At 46.6% G+C, this 13,856-nt stretch overlaps 1 protein-coding gene across 21 annotated transcripts in view; it reads right to left on the minus strand.

The window, feature by feature from the left end:
• Positions 1–12,342, minus strand: part of mast4 (microtubule associated serine/threonine kinase family member 4) — a 46,767-nt gene extending 34,425 nt beyond the window's left edge. For 10 of the 21 annotated variants that reach the window (XM_078088837.1, XM_078088835.1, XM_078088833.1 and 7 more), the window contains exons 1-3: positions 11,580–12,342; positions 3,896–4,049; positions 2,199–2,332 (exon numbers count right to left, since the gene is read on the minus strand). In XM_078088837.1, the coding sequence (XP_077944963.1) occupies positions 2,199–2,332; positions 3,896–4,049; positions 11,580–11,876 (585 nt within the window). In that variant the 5' untranslated portion in view covers positions 11,877–12,342. Of the gene's footprint in view, positions 1–1,463; positions 1,576–2,198; positions 2,333–3,895; positions 4,050–4,604; positions 6,765–7,575; positions 7,881–10,571; positions 10,664–11,579 lie in introns of those variants that run through there. The other 11 variants (XM_078088844.1, XM_078088843.1, XM_078088846.1 and 8 more) reach the window with 7 other exon arrangements.
• Positions 12,343–13,856: the final 1,514 nt, after the last annotated feature.

Here is a 13,856-nt window from a genome sequence, read left to right on the forward strand (position 1 = left end):
GCACACACACACACACACACCCAGCGGCGTGATGATGTAGTTATTTAACTACACAACGATATCAACAAGTGACATGGAAATATATGCTGTAGTCTGAGCTTTAATTGAACTCATTTTTCAAAGTAAAATGTCAGTTTGCAGGTTATTAAACGTAAAGATAGTTTTCTTTTTATGGGACATAAAGCATGAAGAGCCTCTGCACCACTTTGTCAGATTATAGACCGTTGAGTAATTGATTGAGTGAGGAGATATTAAGCAGGTAAGTAATTGATTGATAGTGAAACTAGTCGGTAGTGTGACGTGTCATAATATTCTTTTCATTTCCCCTCATACCTTAAGAAAACACATCTGACGAATGACAGCAGTACAGCCGACATTAGCAATTCATTTTTATTTGTCCAACAAAAACTCAAACTAAAAAGCTTTAGTTTCTCAATTGAGGAAATGGTGTTTTTCTGGGTTTCGCAGTGTGAAGTCAACGAAGCGGCACATTCAACCACGTGAACTCGGGGTTAGGGATGATTTAAAAAACAATTCTCTGCAGGTTTATAGACGAGCTGACGGACAAACCGATGAGGAAGCCTTGAAAAAAAGTCTTCAACAAAGCAGCAGTGAAACCAATAAAACCGCGGTCACGGCCAAGCGGCTTTTTTCAGATTCCACTGCTGAATAAAATTATTCGACTGCCTTTGAGCAACATAACCTTGAACACAAAATTCAACACCCAAAAATTACTATTACTTCTTTAGTGACTGAATGAATGAAAAAAAAAAAAAAAAAATTAGTAGTAATTCCCTTTTATAAAAGGATGAAAGGGGCGAAATTAAGCTCAAGTTTTCTAAAAAGTGCTTGCGTTGCACAATCGTATAAAAACACGTTCACTTTCATAGTATATAAATGTCACAGTGGAAAATGGAAATGGAAATGGAAAAAGAGCCTGAACGTACATGAACCTCATTTCAAATGAATGAACAGAAGCCAAATTCAGCAGCCAATTAAATTGAAAATGACAAATAAAATGTAAAGGATGGAGGAAGGGAGGTGCGGCATGGGACGGAGCACGGAAATAGAATCATGCGCTCCCTAAACTAACGAGCGGCCACCAGGGGGCCATCCAGATGTTTGTTACTGTCAAGCAGCAGCCTGAGAAACTGCAACAAAAAAACAACAACAACAACAATAACAAAAAGGGACTTTTTAAAAAAAGCACCAGGCTACAGAGGTTGCAAAACGCACCAGCGCCCCCCAGTGTACAGAGTGGAGATATCGCCCGTCACATCCTGTGTTGGTGGTACTACGGCGTTGGTGCAGAGAGGGTCACTATGATGTCATGAGCCCCCTGAGGAAGGGCGCTGGCTCAAGTTTACGCTCTCTGGGTCAGATCACGAAGGGTCACTGAGGGTGTTAATTACCTAAATACACTGTGGCCGTATTCATGCACACGTGCTTTCTATCACACTGACCTTTTCTCTATCTGACAGCGAGCACACGCGGGGGGGAATGACTCGTAGCGTAGCGGCTGCTTGTGATTGCATCTCACGAGATGAGGAGACGGCACATCCCGGTATCGATCACCTGCGAGAGGAGAGAGCGCGCTGAAGGTCGCCCGTCTGCAGGACGCCCTCGGACTCCTTTATCCTTCCTACCTCGTTTTTTTACTCTTAATTGATCTGAACGGGCATCCAGCAATCTGAAGTAGTTGCCTTCCTGAAGGTTTTTAATCATAAGTGGCTTCTCATGAGCGACAGCGATGCAAAAGCATTTTTCAGATGAAGTGTTTTATAGACCTGCAGCGTGTGACAGATGCTTACAGGTCATTAATCAAACCAGAGCTCAGCAATAATACAAAGAAATAAAAAAGAAAGGACTCATCAGTGCGTTTGATCCGATAAAATAGTTTTAAGGATGTTTGATAGCTGCTGGTAAATGTTTGAACACGACGTCATTCTTTAATGGCTGTGGCCGTGTGTTTTTATTGTATACGGAATATAGTTTGGAGCTACATTTGCATGTAGTTAAACACATGCAAGATTTATATTTTTATTTCACACCGGTGTTTGAACGGTTTATAATTTCCGGATCAAACATCCTCTCCAGTTCACAAAAATATTCATAATTTGTTGCTTAGCCGAAAGAGCAGTTCTGGTAACAGGAAGGCAGAATGCGGCGGAGGCGTTACTGGTCAGGCGAGCACTCACCAGGCTGGAGGTGAGGGAGGGGTCGGACTTCCCCAGGTGGATGGAACGCATGCGCAGCAGGTTGGAGGAGTCCGGTGACGGGAGCCACGCCGTCTGCGTCGGGTGGTGGCCGGAGGGCAGCAGCAGGTACTTTCCTGCAGAGTGACAGGTGAGATGTCAGAGCTGGAACATGCCGGGAGTCCGAAGCTAAAGCCAACGAAGGCAGCACAGGATGTCAACAAGGCCCAAGGGAGGAAAATCCCATTAAGAGATCAGTCCCAAGTGACGGAAATCAAATGCAGAATATTCTGTGTAAACCCGTCAGCTAGAGGGCACCAGAGGCCGCTTCCACGAGGCCTCTTTAATCCTAAAACCCAGAGGCAAAGAGTTAAAACTCAACGCAGCGGTGGCACGAAGTCATAAGGTGGAAGTCTTGTCATCCTTAATTAAGTGTATATTTTCCATTTCCTGTCTGAGCGAACAGACGGGGAGACGGAGGGCAGGATTAACTATTTTGGCACGGCGAAAGGGAGGCGAGAGAAGTCACAGCACGCAGGTGAACATCTCAAGCTCACGTGGCCAGAAGCCACACGCCAGCAGCCGTGTTAAGCTTTTGCTTTTGCAGGCCGCTTAACAAATCCACGGACACGGACTCTCCAATGAGAGTTTTGTTTGGTGACAACGTCTCGCTGTTTGAGTTCTTCACCTGAACACGGCGCCTTTGTGCTGCGGTCGTTGCTCCGAGGTCACGGGACCAGAATCAAGAGAATCGAGCAGAGACCAAACCGGATGAGGAGGGAAAAGGATGGTTCCTTCCTTCCTTCCTTCCTTACCGGCAAAAGCTTTGCTCACTAAAGAAATCACATCCTGGCACAAAGGAAATCTCCTCCCGGGTACCAGTCAACACTTCTCAGAAAGGAAGGCGTCAGGAGGAGGAGGAGATGAGTCTTATTTTTCACATTAGACGCAGGTATCCGTGAGGTCGGAGCGCTCCGTTCCCGGCCTCGTGCGGATTCCCGGTTTCAAACCCGACACGGAAAATAAACAAACGCCTTTCCGTGATGGGTTTCATCTGAACGGCGATCCTTCGTCACTCAGGTTCAACCGCAGAGGGAATGAACAAGTTTCTGCCTCAAGGTTGTAAACTATTTAAACTTTGTCTCCTCACAGAGAGAAAACTCTTCATTCCTAAAAACACAAGCGTTGTGTTTAATGTCTTGGAATAATAAATCAATGGTATTGTAATTATGAATTATAAGAATAATCATGCTATGGGTGATACGAGCCACCAGGAATAACATTTGTAAAGACCGCCTGGGCTGAGAGACACATTTGTTGAACTCTTTAACCTTTAAACCCGTTTCATTCGTGCCGTTAAAGCGCGTTCAAACCCGGCCAGCGTTTGTCCTCCAGCGCTGCTCCAGCTGCAAGCACAAACTAGCTGGAACCAGTTAAATAATCCAGAAATCAAAACGCAAAGAAAGGAAAACAATCTCACTCGTGCTTCAGTTTGACGTTCGTTTCATCCATCGTGTTTTTATGTGAACCGGTTTGGCGAACGCTTGACAGATGAACGCGTTTAACGTTTACTTCACAAGGAGCTGCTGAACAGACGAACTCTTCTTTTCTCACGTGATCACACTTCAGATCCACTGAAGCTCTCATCTAACTGGTTATTATTACGGCGGCAACATCCAGAGGTGCGGCATCAGCATTACCCGTGAGACCCCCGCCGAGGCTCCGTCTGCGAACGCTCCCTCCGTCCTCGCCGAGCTGTCGCCGGAACTTCAGGGCGGGACTCAATCCGTGAGTGAGCTCCGGGTTACTGGACTTCCTCAGGTAGGTGCAGGAAGGGTAGAGGATGTGGTCTAACTGGAGGAAGAGATAGAAAAACATATACAAATACATTAAAGTATTTGTTTTTGTACGTGCTGTAATTACAGGTGTCATAATTACACAGAATTTGTTGCAGTGGTTAATGAGGAACCGGCGCCTGGTCTTCTCAGACACGGCGACATCACGGTGTTGGATTGAAGGACTTTTAAAAAAAAACGATCTCACGCCGTCCCGTCGGTCATAGAAAATGTTCATATTTAGAAGAAGAACATTACAGTCGTGCTTCGTCACTTTTTTTCCCTCAGATTAAAACACAACTCCTTCACGCGTTGAGCAACATGGCCAGAAAAGTCGCCTTTGAGCGGCGCAGTGAATTTACTCATCGGGTAACTCGAGCAGGAAGAGAATCGCGCTTCCACTTTTTGTTTGTGATGCGTGTAACGTAATGGATTTACGCAGAACATCCTAGTTTAAAGAGTTAGAAGTAGACTAAATGCTGTAATCGTTTTCTACGTCCCGCCGCGGAACTTCTTAGCCGGTGTCCCACTAAGTAAACAACAACAACAAGGGAGAAGAAAAACATCAGCTTACATCGAGGAATATGAGCGTGTATGAATACATTAACCAGGTTTCCCCACATCGCAGTCAAAGAGGAGGAGGACAACAACGCCCGGCGGTGAGGAAGAGGCCCTCGCCGAGGTGTGTGGAAGGAAACTCGCTCTGCTTCTCTCTCCGGGAGGATCCATGATCCCGGACACATTCCCAGCAGGGGGGGGAGGGAGTAAGGGAGGGGGGGGACTTCAGAAGAAGTAGAGGAAGAGTCAAATAGCAGATGTTTTCTATCGTTAAAAAAAAAAAAAAAAAAAACGCAATGCGATGCAGCCGTTCGGCTCCGCCCACAAACAGACCTCCGTGACATCAGATCCTCGTGACCCCCGACGGAGCAGAGCTCCCCGACTGTGCGGCCCATTGTTCCACGGCAACGGACTATACGAGACATCCGTGCTCCCACAAACCCGCGTGTGCACTGCCGGCAGCGGCACAAACGCACAACTGAACGCGCACACAAACTAAACACAGTGTTGTTTGTCTGGCCGACTGAAAAAACAGCAAATATTTGCGTTCTGAAGAGGCTGCAACCTGAATCTCTTAATAAACGCTGACGCACTACCTCCTCCACCTCGCAGGCACCGCTTTATGCGGTGACACCACGGTAAATCGTGTAATAAGTGATTCTCCATCTGATAACCAGTCACAAGGCAAATAAACAAGGCTGGCAAGTACGTTCAGGTTAATCATTAATGTAATGTTTCCCGTTCCGCAGAAACATCACGTCATTCTACGCAGTTGAATTTCAGCTGAAACGGAAGCGAGATAAATTATATTTGTGAGCTGGGGCCAGAATTTACCGATTAACAGATCCAAGTTGTGTTTTCGCCGGTCAAAAACATCCGCAACGATCTTAAAAGCGGCCGCCGGGCGCTACGAATGCCAACTTGATCCCATTGCTGGAGTAAGCCAATAATAAACACTTTAGCGCTTTGGCAGCTGCCGGCGCCCTTTCACCCACCGGCAGCAGAGAGCCAGGATGGAGTCTGACCCTCCCGCCTCCATCCTCCGCTCCGAGCACACACACACACACACACACACAAACACACACACGATACGACCATCAAGCCTTTGTTGTCGACGCACAAGAGAAACAAGGAGGATGAGACGCAACAACACTCAGGAGTCGGTTGAGTTTACCAAAATAAAAAGGTCGAGGCAACCGTGACCTGTGACAGACAATGTGTGAGAAACGCAGAATTCATTTACATGTTGGTTTGTTTTCGGCGTGTGTGTAACGGCCGCGGTGGTTTAGAATAGAACACACTGCTCCCTGTGACGGGAAGGTCCATGAAGATAGCGAGTTTTCATTGAGTGGCGTGTTTGGCACGTGGCGGCGGCGGCAGAAATAGGTCATGAACCGATAAAGGGACACGTCACCCCGGTGAGCAGCAAACAGTTACTCATTTCAGACAAATTTGTGTCCAACACTAACAGACTATTCCTCGGGGGGGGGGGGGAAAACCGTCCGGCTCTGCAGCTGAAACACGGAAAACAAAAAAGGTAGAGTCACTCTCCCGAAGTGAACCCGCACTGGCACCTGAGCGAGGACGAGGCAGCAGCACGCGCTGCCATTCAACGGGGGGACGGACATCCAAATAAATGTGGAGCAGTTGCTTTGGAAAACGCGTTCACACTCCGGGATATTAATTCCCTCTGATGGAGAGGAAGCGCTAAATTGTGCTTAGTGCGTCTCTGGTTGCTAAGACACAAGGACAACACATTTACAACGAGGCAGGACACGACCCGAAGACATCGAGAGGCTTCTCGCCCGCCATCGTTTCTCTCAACAACACGAATGAGTATCGGAATAGAAGTCTCTCACGTGTCATGCATGCAAACACACAACACCGTGAACCCGGTGAAACCAGGTGGCCGTGCAGCCGCCACAATAAAACACAAAGCGACGGCCGCGTCCTCAACGAACCCTGGGAGATACGCAGCTCGCTCCTCAGCCTGTTTTGCTCAGGGTCAACTCAGCAGAGCAAAGCGTTCTCTGGCCGACCTCGTCGCCAACATCTGTCTACTGACCCCCTCCGCCGGGAATCTGTCCCTCTGCAGTGTTTACTCACAACGAGAAGCGGCACAAATAACGGCATGAATGTCTTCCGCACTCCCGTCACCCCACGGGCACTTTATGTACATGGACAGCGTCCCTCGGTTAGCTGAAGGAAACCTTTGCGTCCGGGGATTTGAGCCCTGTGTGCGCTCTCAGGGGGATCCAGTTTCCTGTGTTGACGTGATCTAAAAAAATAAATAAAACACAGCGGTGGTTCTCTTTATACGACTGTGACAATCCGTTATCTTCTGCGGAGTTAAACCGATGTACGATGTCCTCCGCAGAACCGCACGAGGACTTGACAGGATGCATTGATTGAGGTCTCATTTGAGCCCTTCTGGTGTAGAAAGAAAGAAACTCCTCCATTTGAGTCACTCAACATGGGAAAAAGTCTGTTTGACTTCATAATCTCGTCGCTGATAGAGAACACGGTTGCCTGGAGGTCAGAGAAAAGCAAAACTCTGAAGTCTGATCTGCTGCACGGCCTTCGTCCTACTTATTTACCCCCCCCCCCCCCCCCCCCCCGTGTTCCAACTAGAGCCCAGTAACTGCCCCCCCAGCAGCGCTCCTAAGCACCGTGCACACAAGTCCAGTACTTCTACACACGAACAAAGACATTAAGGTTTTATAGTTGAGCAGTGTTTGTCAATCGTTCTCCCACGAGGACACATTTGGTGTATTTATGGAGCGGCCTTCAGTCGTTGGTGCCCACGGGGACGGCGACAGTCGAACACATTAATAAACCCTTTGTGTACGATGTCCTCTTTATCGTATCTTTTTAAAACTTCAAACGCGGGTACAGCCAGAGCGCCTGCAGCGGTGTTCATTGATCCAACACTTTAAAGAAAGACACTACAGAGCCCCTCTGGAACTTCCCATTTTCTCTTCTCTTACCTCGCTTCCCTCCGATGACGAACGCCCACACGAAGGTGGATTCACACCCACAGACATTTTGTTTGGATATCAACAAACTTGAGCCTTTGTGTCACTTGGAACGCTCGGGCATCCCGAACCGCGGATTAAAGCCTAGACGTCCACACACAGAAAAGGTCTGCAAGGAAGAGTCAAAAGGTCAGAGGAAGACCAAGAGTCCACAAGTGAAAAGAGTCTTAACCAGATAGTGTTAATCCTCTCTGACAGAAAGCCGGCGCTGAGAACCCTGACTGGCGGCCCGGATGAATAAATGGCTGCTCAGCACTGGAACCGAGAGAGAGAGAGTTAAATATTGTCAAAGAGAAGCAAATATTGATACACAAACAGCACTGGTGCAATGCCCGATGTTTAACCGGGCACGTGGACTCTGCTGGCTTTACCTGCTGGTTTAATTGAATCATTTAAATCTCTGTCAAACCATTTGTTTTCTCAGGCAAATAACTAAAAAGGTCTCGATGTTTTTTCCCTTCGTGCAAAGCACCATCAAGCGAGAAGAAACGCTTTGACATCGTGTGCCGGCTCAGCCGTTCTTTTCTTGACAATGAGCACATCGCCGCCCAACCCGGCGGGGCTCATCGCGGGCAGCAGCTTACTTGTCGAGTCTTGTCGCCAAAAAGTCACACGTTTCTCAGCATCATTGAAATAGTTACAGAAACAAACCACGGCTCTTTTTAAACAGATGAATGAGGATTTCTTGACTTCAAGTCAGCCAACAAAAGCCTTTCGTTTGTCCAAGAAGCTGACGGCGCAGACACAGCTAACAGGGGAACTACATCGGTACCACTTTAAATGTGCTAAATACGAAAGCGAGCCTTTCTATTGGCTCTGAAGAAGGCGATGGATCATCATGAGGAGGCCTCAGAGGATCACAACTTTCATCATATGTACTCGGTGTGTTAATCGGGGAGTGTGCTCAGGTACTTTGAGACGGCAAATACTGTGGAGCCTCCACGACGCACAAAGCTTAACAAGATCACTACGGTCGCCGTGTGACCTGGTTTGTGTCACTCGTTGTACCGCCGTGGGGACGCCGCCTCTTTTGCCTGCAGAAGGTGCAGCATTTAAGGCTTTGCGGAGTCGGATCCTCTCTGGGAACTCGTGCATTTGTTGTTGGAGGTGCAAATATAAACGGAAGAAAAGCCAAAGAGGAAATGGTGTCATTAAGCACAACACAAGTGGCGGTTCCCATAATCTGCTCTCCCAGCATAAGAGGCGGAGATGAGAAAGTATGGAAACAGAGGCTTTCTGATTAGGGCGGATATAAAGGCAGCGGGACATATATAGACGAGGAATATAATGATTAACACGCTGACAGATTGTGTATTTTGGCAAGCAGCGAGTTAGAATCACTGTGTTAGGTTCAATGGTAATCGGAAAATGCAATGATTTATAATAGTCCTTCGTGCAACTGAAGCACAAAATAAACAAAACAATCATTAAAACCTTAACAGTGATTTTATACCAAAGGTCCTATTTAACTACTGAGGTTAAATCCCTCTGCTAAATATATATTTTTAAAATGCACTATATAGCTGCAGTAAAAACAAAGTTGATTCATTAATCAAAATAATATCAAATATTTTGATACTACATTAATTGTTTTAGTTAAAAATGCCAAATAATGCTGGATTTTTTGTCACATGTCCTAGTAAATTGAATATATTTGGGGTTTGGGAACAGTGACATAACAGGTGACTCAAGGCCGTAATGTGATTTTTCTTTTTTTAAAGATTCTGCCCATTTTTCTCTTGACTAATAGTCAGACCAACGAAACAATGAAATACTAGAATCAGACCGCGATGGTGACTATGAAATATGTCCTTTTGAATGACAGTTTCGTCTTCGAGCGATTTAACTGTCCCTCGGAGAGACGGAGCTTCCAGCAGCAGGAAGTTACTCCTCCGCCGGCCCTTTTGGTCGCTCACGTTGGGATTCCCCCTCAGGGTCCCGAGCGACGGTCCATCGCGGGAAAATCAGGCATCAGTCTAACGTTTCAAAAATGCTTCTTTTGTCCGACAAACAGAACAAAACATGTCAAATTTACAATGATGCAAAACTGAGGAAAGCAGAATATTAAAAACATTTTGTGAAAGAAAGCAACTAATGAACACCACAGGAAGTTTCATACCAAGTCTGGGGAGGAAATATCATGCTAGTTCTCAGAGGACTTTTCTCCTTTAACCCCACAGCAGAAAGACAAAGGTCAAAGGTCGGCCTTCCACTTCTCGGCTGGCCTTCGGCAGCAGGTCGGCTTACGTCCCTCGAGCCGCTTTGGCCACTGAGGTGATGATTTAGTGCAGTAAAAAAAGGGTCAGGTTACATTTTCTCTCCTGCGACGGAGTACAGAGGTCAGCGCGGCTTTAAATGGACTTCAAACTGACATTTCAAAAAGGGCACACGGCTCATCCAGAAGCCTGCTGTGGCTTTTGAAGCTTGATTTGGTTTGATTTCAGTACCACAACCTTTTGGGATCTCGACATATCCCCCCCAAAAAACCATTGTTATGACACAAGAGACTGGTGTCAGCCTGCGCCCCCCCCTTCCTCTCTGTGGTATGTCCACAAAGCTAACGCGCTCCGCTAATCAAACTGCTACTCAGACCAACCAAATTAGTTAAGCGCCAGTGTTAGCAGACACGACACCACCCCGGGGCCGGAGGGAGGTGAGAGGGGGGTGCGTGCTGGAAAGCCTGACATGCTTATAAATACATGTCTTAACAGTCATAGTGAGGAGAAATAAATGGATTAGCGAGAAGAGTCCTGTCTGTGCAACTCCAACTTCCCTGACAAGGAGTTATTACGATATTTTGATGTGTCACGCCAAGAAAGTACCGATTAGCAGACTGTAAAACAAAAAAAACACAAGGAAAAGTGTGCAATACACGACGTTGCACAATATACTGCCTTCTACCATTGCATGTGTTGGATTGAATGATAATAGATGACAGAGTGCCACACCTGCAGCCTGAAGCCATTCATGACATGAGGATTTTTCTAGGTCAGGAGACCTAACACGCCCTCGCAGGCATCTCGCTGCACCGAGCTCCTCCGAGGCCAGTCGGATCGGCCTGCAGACGCGAAATGAAAGGCTGGGTGAATCTTTGTCTTCCTCATTCTCCCCATCTGTTTCCTGAGTGAACACAACAACAACTACAGGCTCCTCTATTAGAGTCGGTGCGAGGCGAGGCGGCCCAGCGCGTGCCCCCACATTCCGGACCATCAGATCCTTTTTAGAGGAGTTTCATCAAAAGAAGACGCTGACGTTCCAGATGCTGTTGTATTAATACTGACCTCATTGACATAAGTGGGGAGGACACAACATAAAATGTTATAGATATACAAGAACATCACTTGAACACAGCATTTACTGCTGGACTGTTGGATATTACCCCGAGTGATATCATCCTTTAAATATTTTGGTAAAATTGAGCAATAACAATGTGAAAAAGTGGAAACTTTGGAAAATGTTTCCTCGGCGAAGAAGACAATTTTGCCGGCAACTAGCAATGGAATAAACACAGGGGCGACAAATTGAGGCTTTAAAGAGAAGAGAGTGTAGGAGAAGCACCCATCTGGCACCCATCCAGCTGAGTCAGGGGGACAGGTCTCGGGGGGACAGGTCTCGGGGGGACAGGTCTCGGGGGGACAGGTCTCGGGGGGCAGCTCGCATAGTGAGGAACACTCAAGAGCCTAAGAATAGATGCCGCAGTCTTAAGAGGCTCACAGCATGAAGTATTCCTGGGACTGTGCAGCGGCTCTGACTTGGTGACGTCAGCAAACACAACTCGGAGGTCGAGCGGATGATTCAGGTGCTCGTGTACAGATATTCTGAATAAAAATAACTTTATCACCGTCTACGGAGTCGTTGGGGGGCGTTAAAGAGGATTCCCGGCACACTTCTCTCTCTTTCCGTTTGTATTCAACAAGTTGAAAACTAAAGCCACGCGCCGGAGCTCTCGTGTTTACCTTCTCGTCCTCGTCCCCGCTCTCCTCCGCGTCTTCCTCCGGCTCGTCCCCGCTCTCCTCGCCCCCCGGGGGCTCCGCGTCTTCCTCCGGCTCGTCCCCGCTCACCTCGCCCCCCGGGGGCTCCGCGTCTTCCTCCGGCTCGTTGAGGCTCTCGCGGTCCGAGTCGCGAGCATCGCCTGCGGGAACTTGGACGTCCAGCTCGGGCGTCGCTTCTCCTTCGCCCTCTGACATCGTGTCCGAGCCGGACGACGACGACGACGACTCGCTTCCACAAGAAAAATAACGCTTTTGCTCCATTTTCTTCTGTCGAATGTTGAATTGGTGAATTTCAAATCAACAGACGCGCTCATCTAAAGACGCGAGGTGAAACCGACGCGTAACTCCGCTGGTAATTAACCTGTCAACGCACCTGTCCGGGGAGTTCATTTTCGCTGCAAGATAAAAGGATAGAACTTATTTTTTCTTCCTTTTTCTATTTTGTTTTTTCTCTATTAACCCAAGTAAAAGCTAAACGGCGACGTGTCGATATTAAAATACTTATCGAGCCCGCTGCGGGTCTCCTCTTCGCTTGAAAGTGGCCTCTGTTGGTCACTTTGTAGCGGCCCGACTCCTTGATGTCACCGACGCTTTCACAACACGCGCGAGTCGTGGCTGCGAGACCCTGGATTGGCCCCGCCCACAAGGTGCGCGGCGGGGCCAATCACATTGCCGCAGCTTCTAAGCGAGCCAAACGGAGGCGGTTGAGGAGCACGTGAGGAGAAAGTGGCCTTGGAAATGTCTCTGTGCAATCGAGAAGCTGCCCTAAAATATGGCTTTGAGATGGAACTTTTATGACACAATCCATGATAATTTAAGGCTTATTTTTTTCAAAATAGTAACACATCTGACGGCAATAAAACTGAAGTAATTTTCTTTGGAGCACAGACCAACATTAGATCTTCTCACCCTTTGACCTCTTTGGTTTACATTCAGGATTTGTAATATTAATTAATTTGTAATCTGTAATAACCTACATAAATAACTTAAACACAGTTAAATATAATTAAATCTATGGTTTAAATACATGTATTTGCACGTTTACTCTTGAACTGTCTCTGCCTTCACTGACACAATGCGTGGAAAATAAATATCTGATCCAAGAGCAACGAGTGCGCCTGTTGTCAACTATTGGTGCTAACACATCCCGTCGGACCAGGGTTATTTATTTATATCCATTAATTAGCTTTTTACCGCTGGCATCGCAGACGGATTTCTAGCACTCAAACGTTCCATTGCGTTGACTCTTACTGTGAAAACCTACGTGCTTCCGGTTTAGCGGCTCCGCTTCGTATTTTCGTTTTATGGGCCAAACCCCCAAATGGATTAACGGAATAAAAAGTTATCAGTTTGTCTTGGTTTTATTTTTTTGGTTGTAAAGGAAAAACGAGAAAACGACTGTCCACTTTTTTTTTATTACCGTTTTTGTTTAAAAACGAGAAAAGAGTGTGTTCTGTTTTTTACGGTAAAAGGGACTATCAAAAGGTACAAGGTGTTTGGGTAAGTTGATTGGTTAGGGGTAAAACATTTTATACATTGTATTTGCTTGCTGGATGCGTTGCTGTCTGTATGTATTTGTTTTAAATCATAAAGTGTGTTGAGAACATGCAGGAGAAACGCAGGATTGATTATTGCAACCATTCCGTAGGGATTCACGCCAAGGAGTTCAGACTGGTCACCTGTGAGATACGTTGGAACTATAAATCCCCTAAAATATGGAGGGAAAAGTGTGCAGATACAAACAATGTTGCACAATCTTCTTTCTTCCATTGAAATGGAAGCCACACCTTCGGCCTGAAGTCATGTTGCGTGATGTTATGATTCAAGTTTGTGAAACCAGGATGTTTACATTAAGATGTTAGTATTTGTGAAAGGGAAAGAAGTTCACAGAGGTGTAAACCAGCTGACAATGTTTTCTTTTAAAAATTGTCTTTGGATTTGACTATTTTGGTTTTGAATACAGGTCTCTTACAAAAGCACATTTGTACCTTTGTGTTTGAGGTTCGGATTCATTGGTTTCTCTAAAGTGACAGTGAACCACATATATATTTCTACCTGTAAATGAGTTTGTCATCTCCAGTCTCTGGACAGATGTTTCAAAGTCACACCAAAATCCCAATGAAACCAAAATCTTCTCTCTTGCTGCAGAGCAATGTGCACAGTTCATAATCTGAGTTTGGACACGCACACACAAAACGAATGAACCACATTTGTCTGGAAGACCTCAGAGAGCTTCCTCCT

Source organism: Gasterosteus aculeatus, chromosome 14, assembly GCF_964276395.1.
Source record: "Gasterosteus aculeatus chromosome 14, fGasAcu3.hap1.1, whole genome shotgun sequence".
Lineage (NCBI taxonomy): Eukaryota > Metazoa > Chordata > Actinopteri > Perciformes > Gasterosteidae > Gasterosteus > Gasterosteus aculeatus.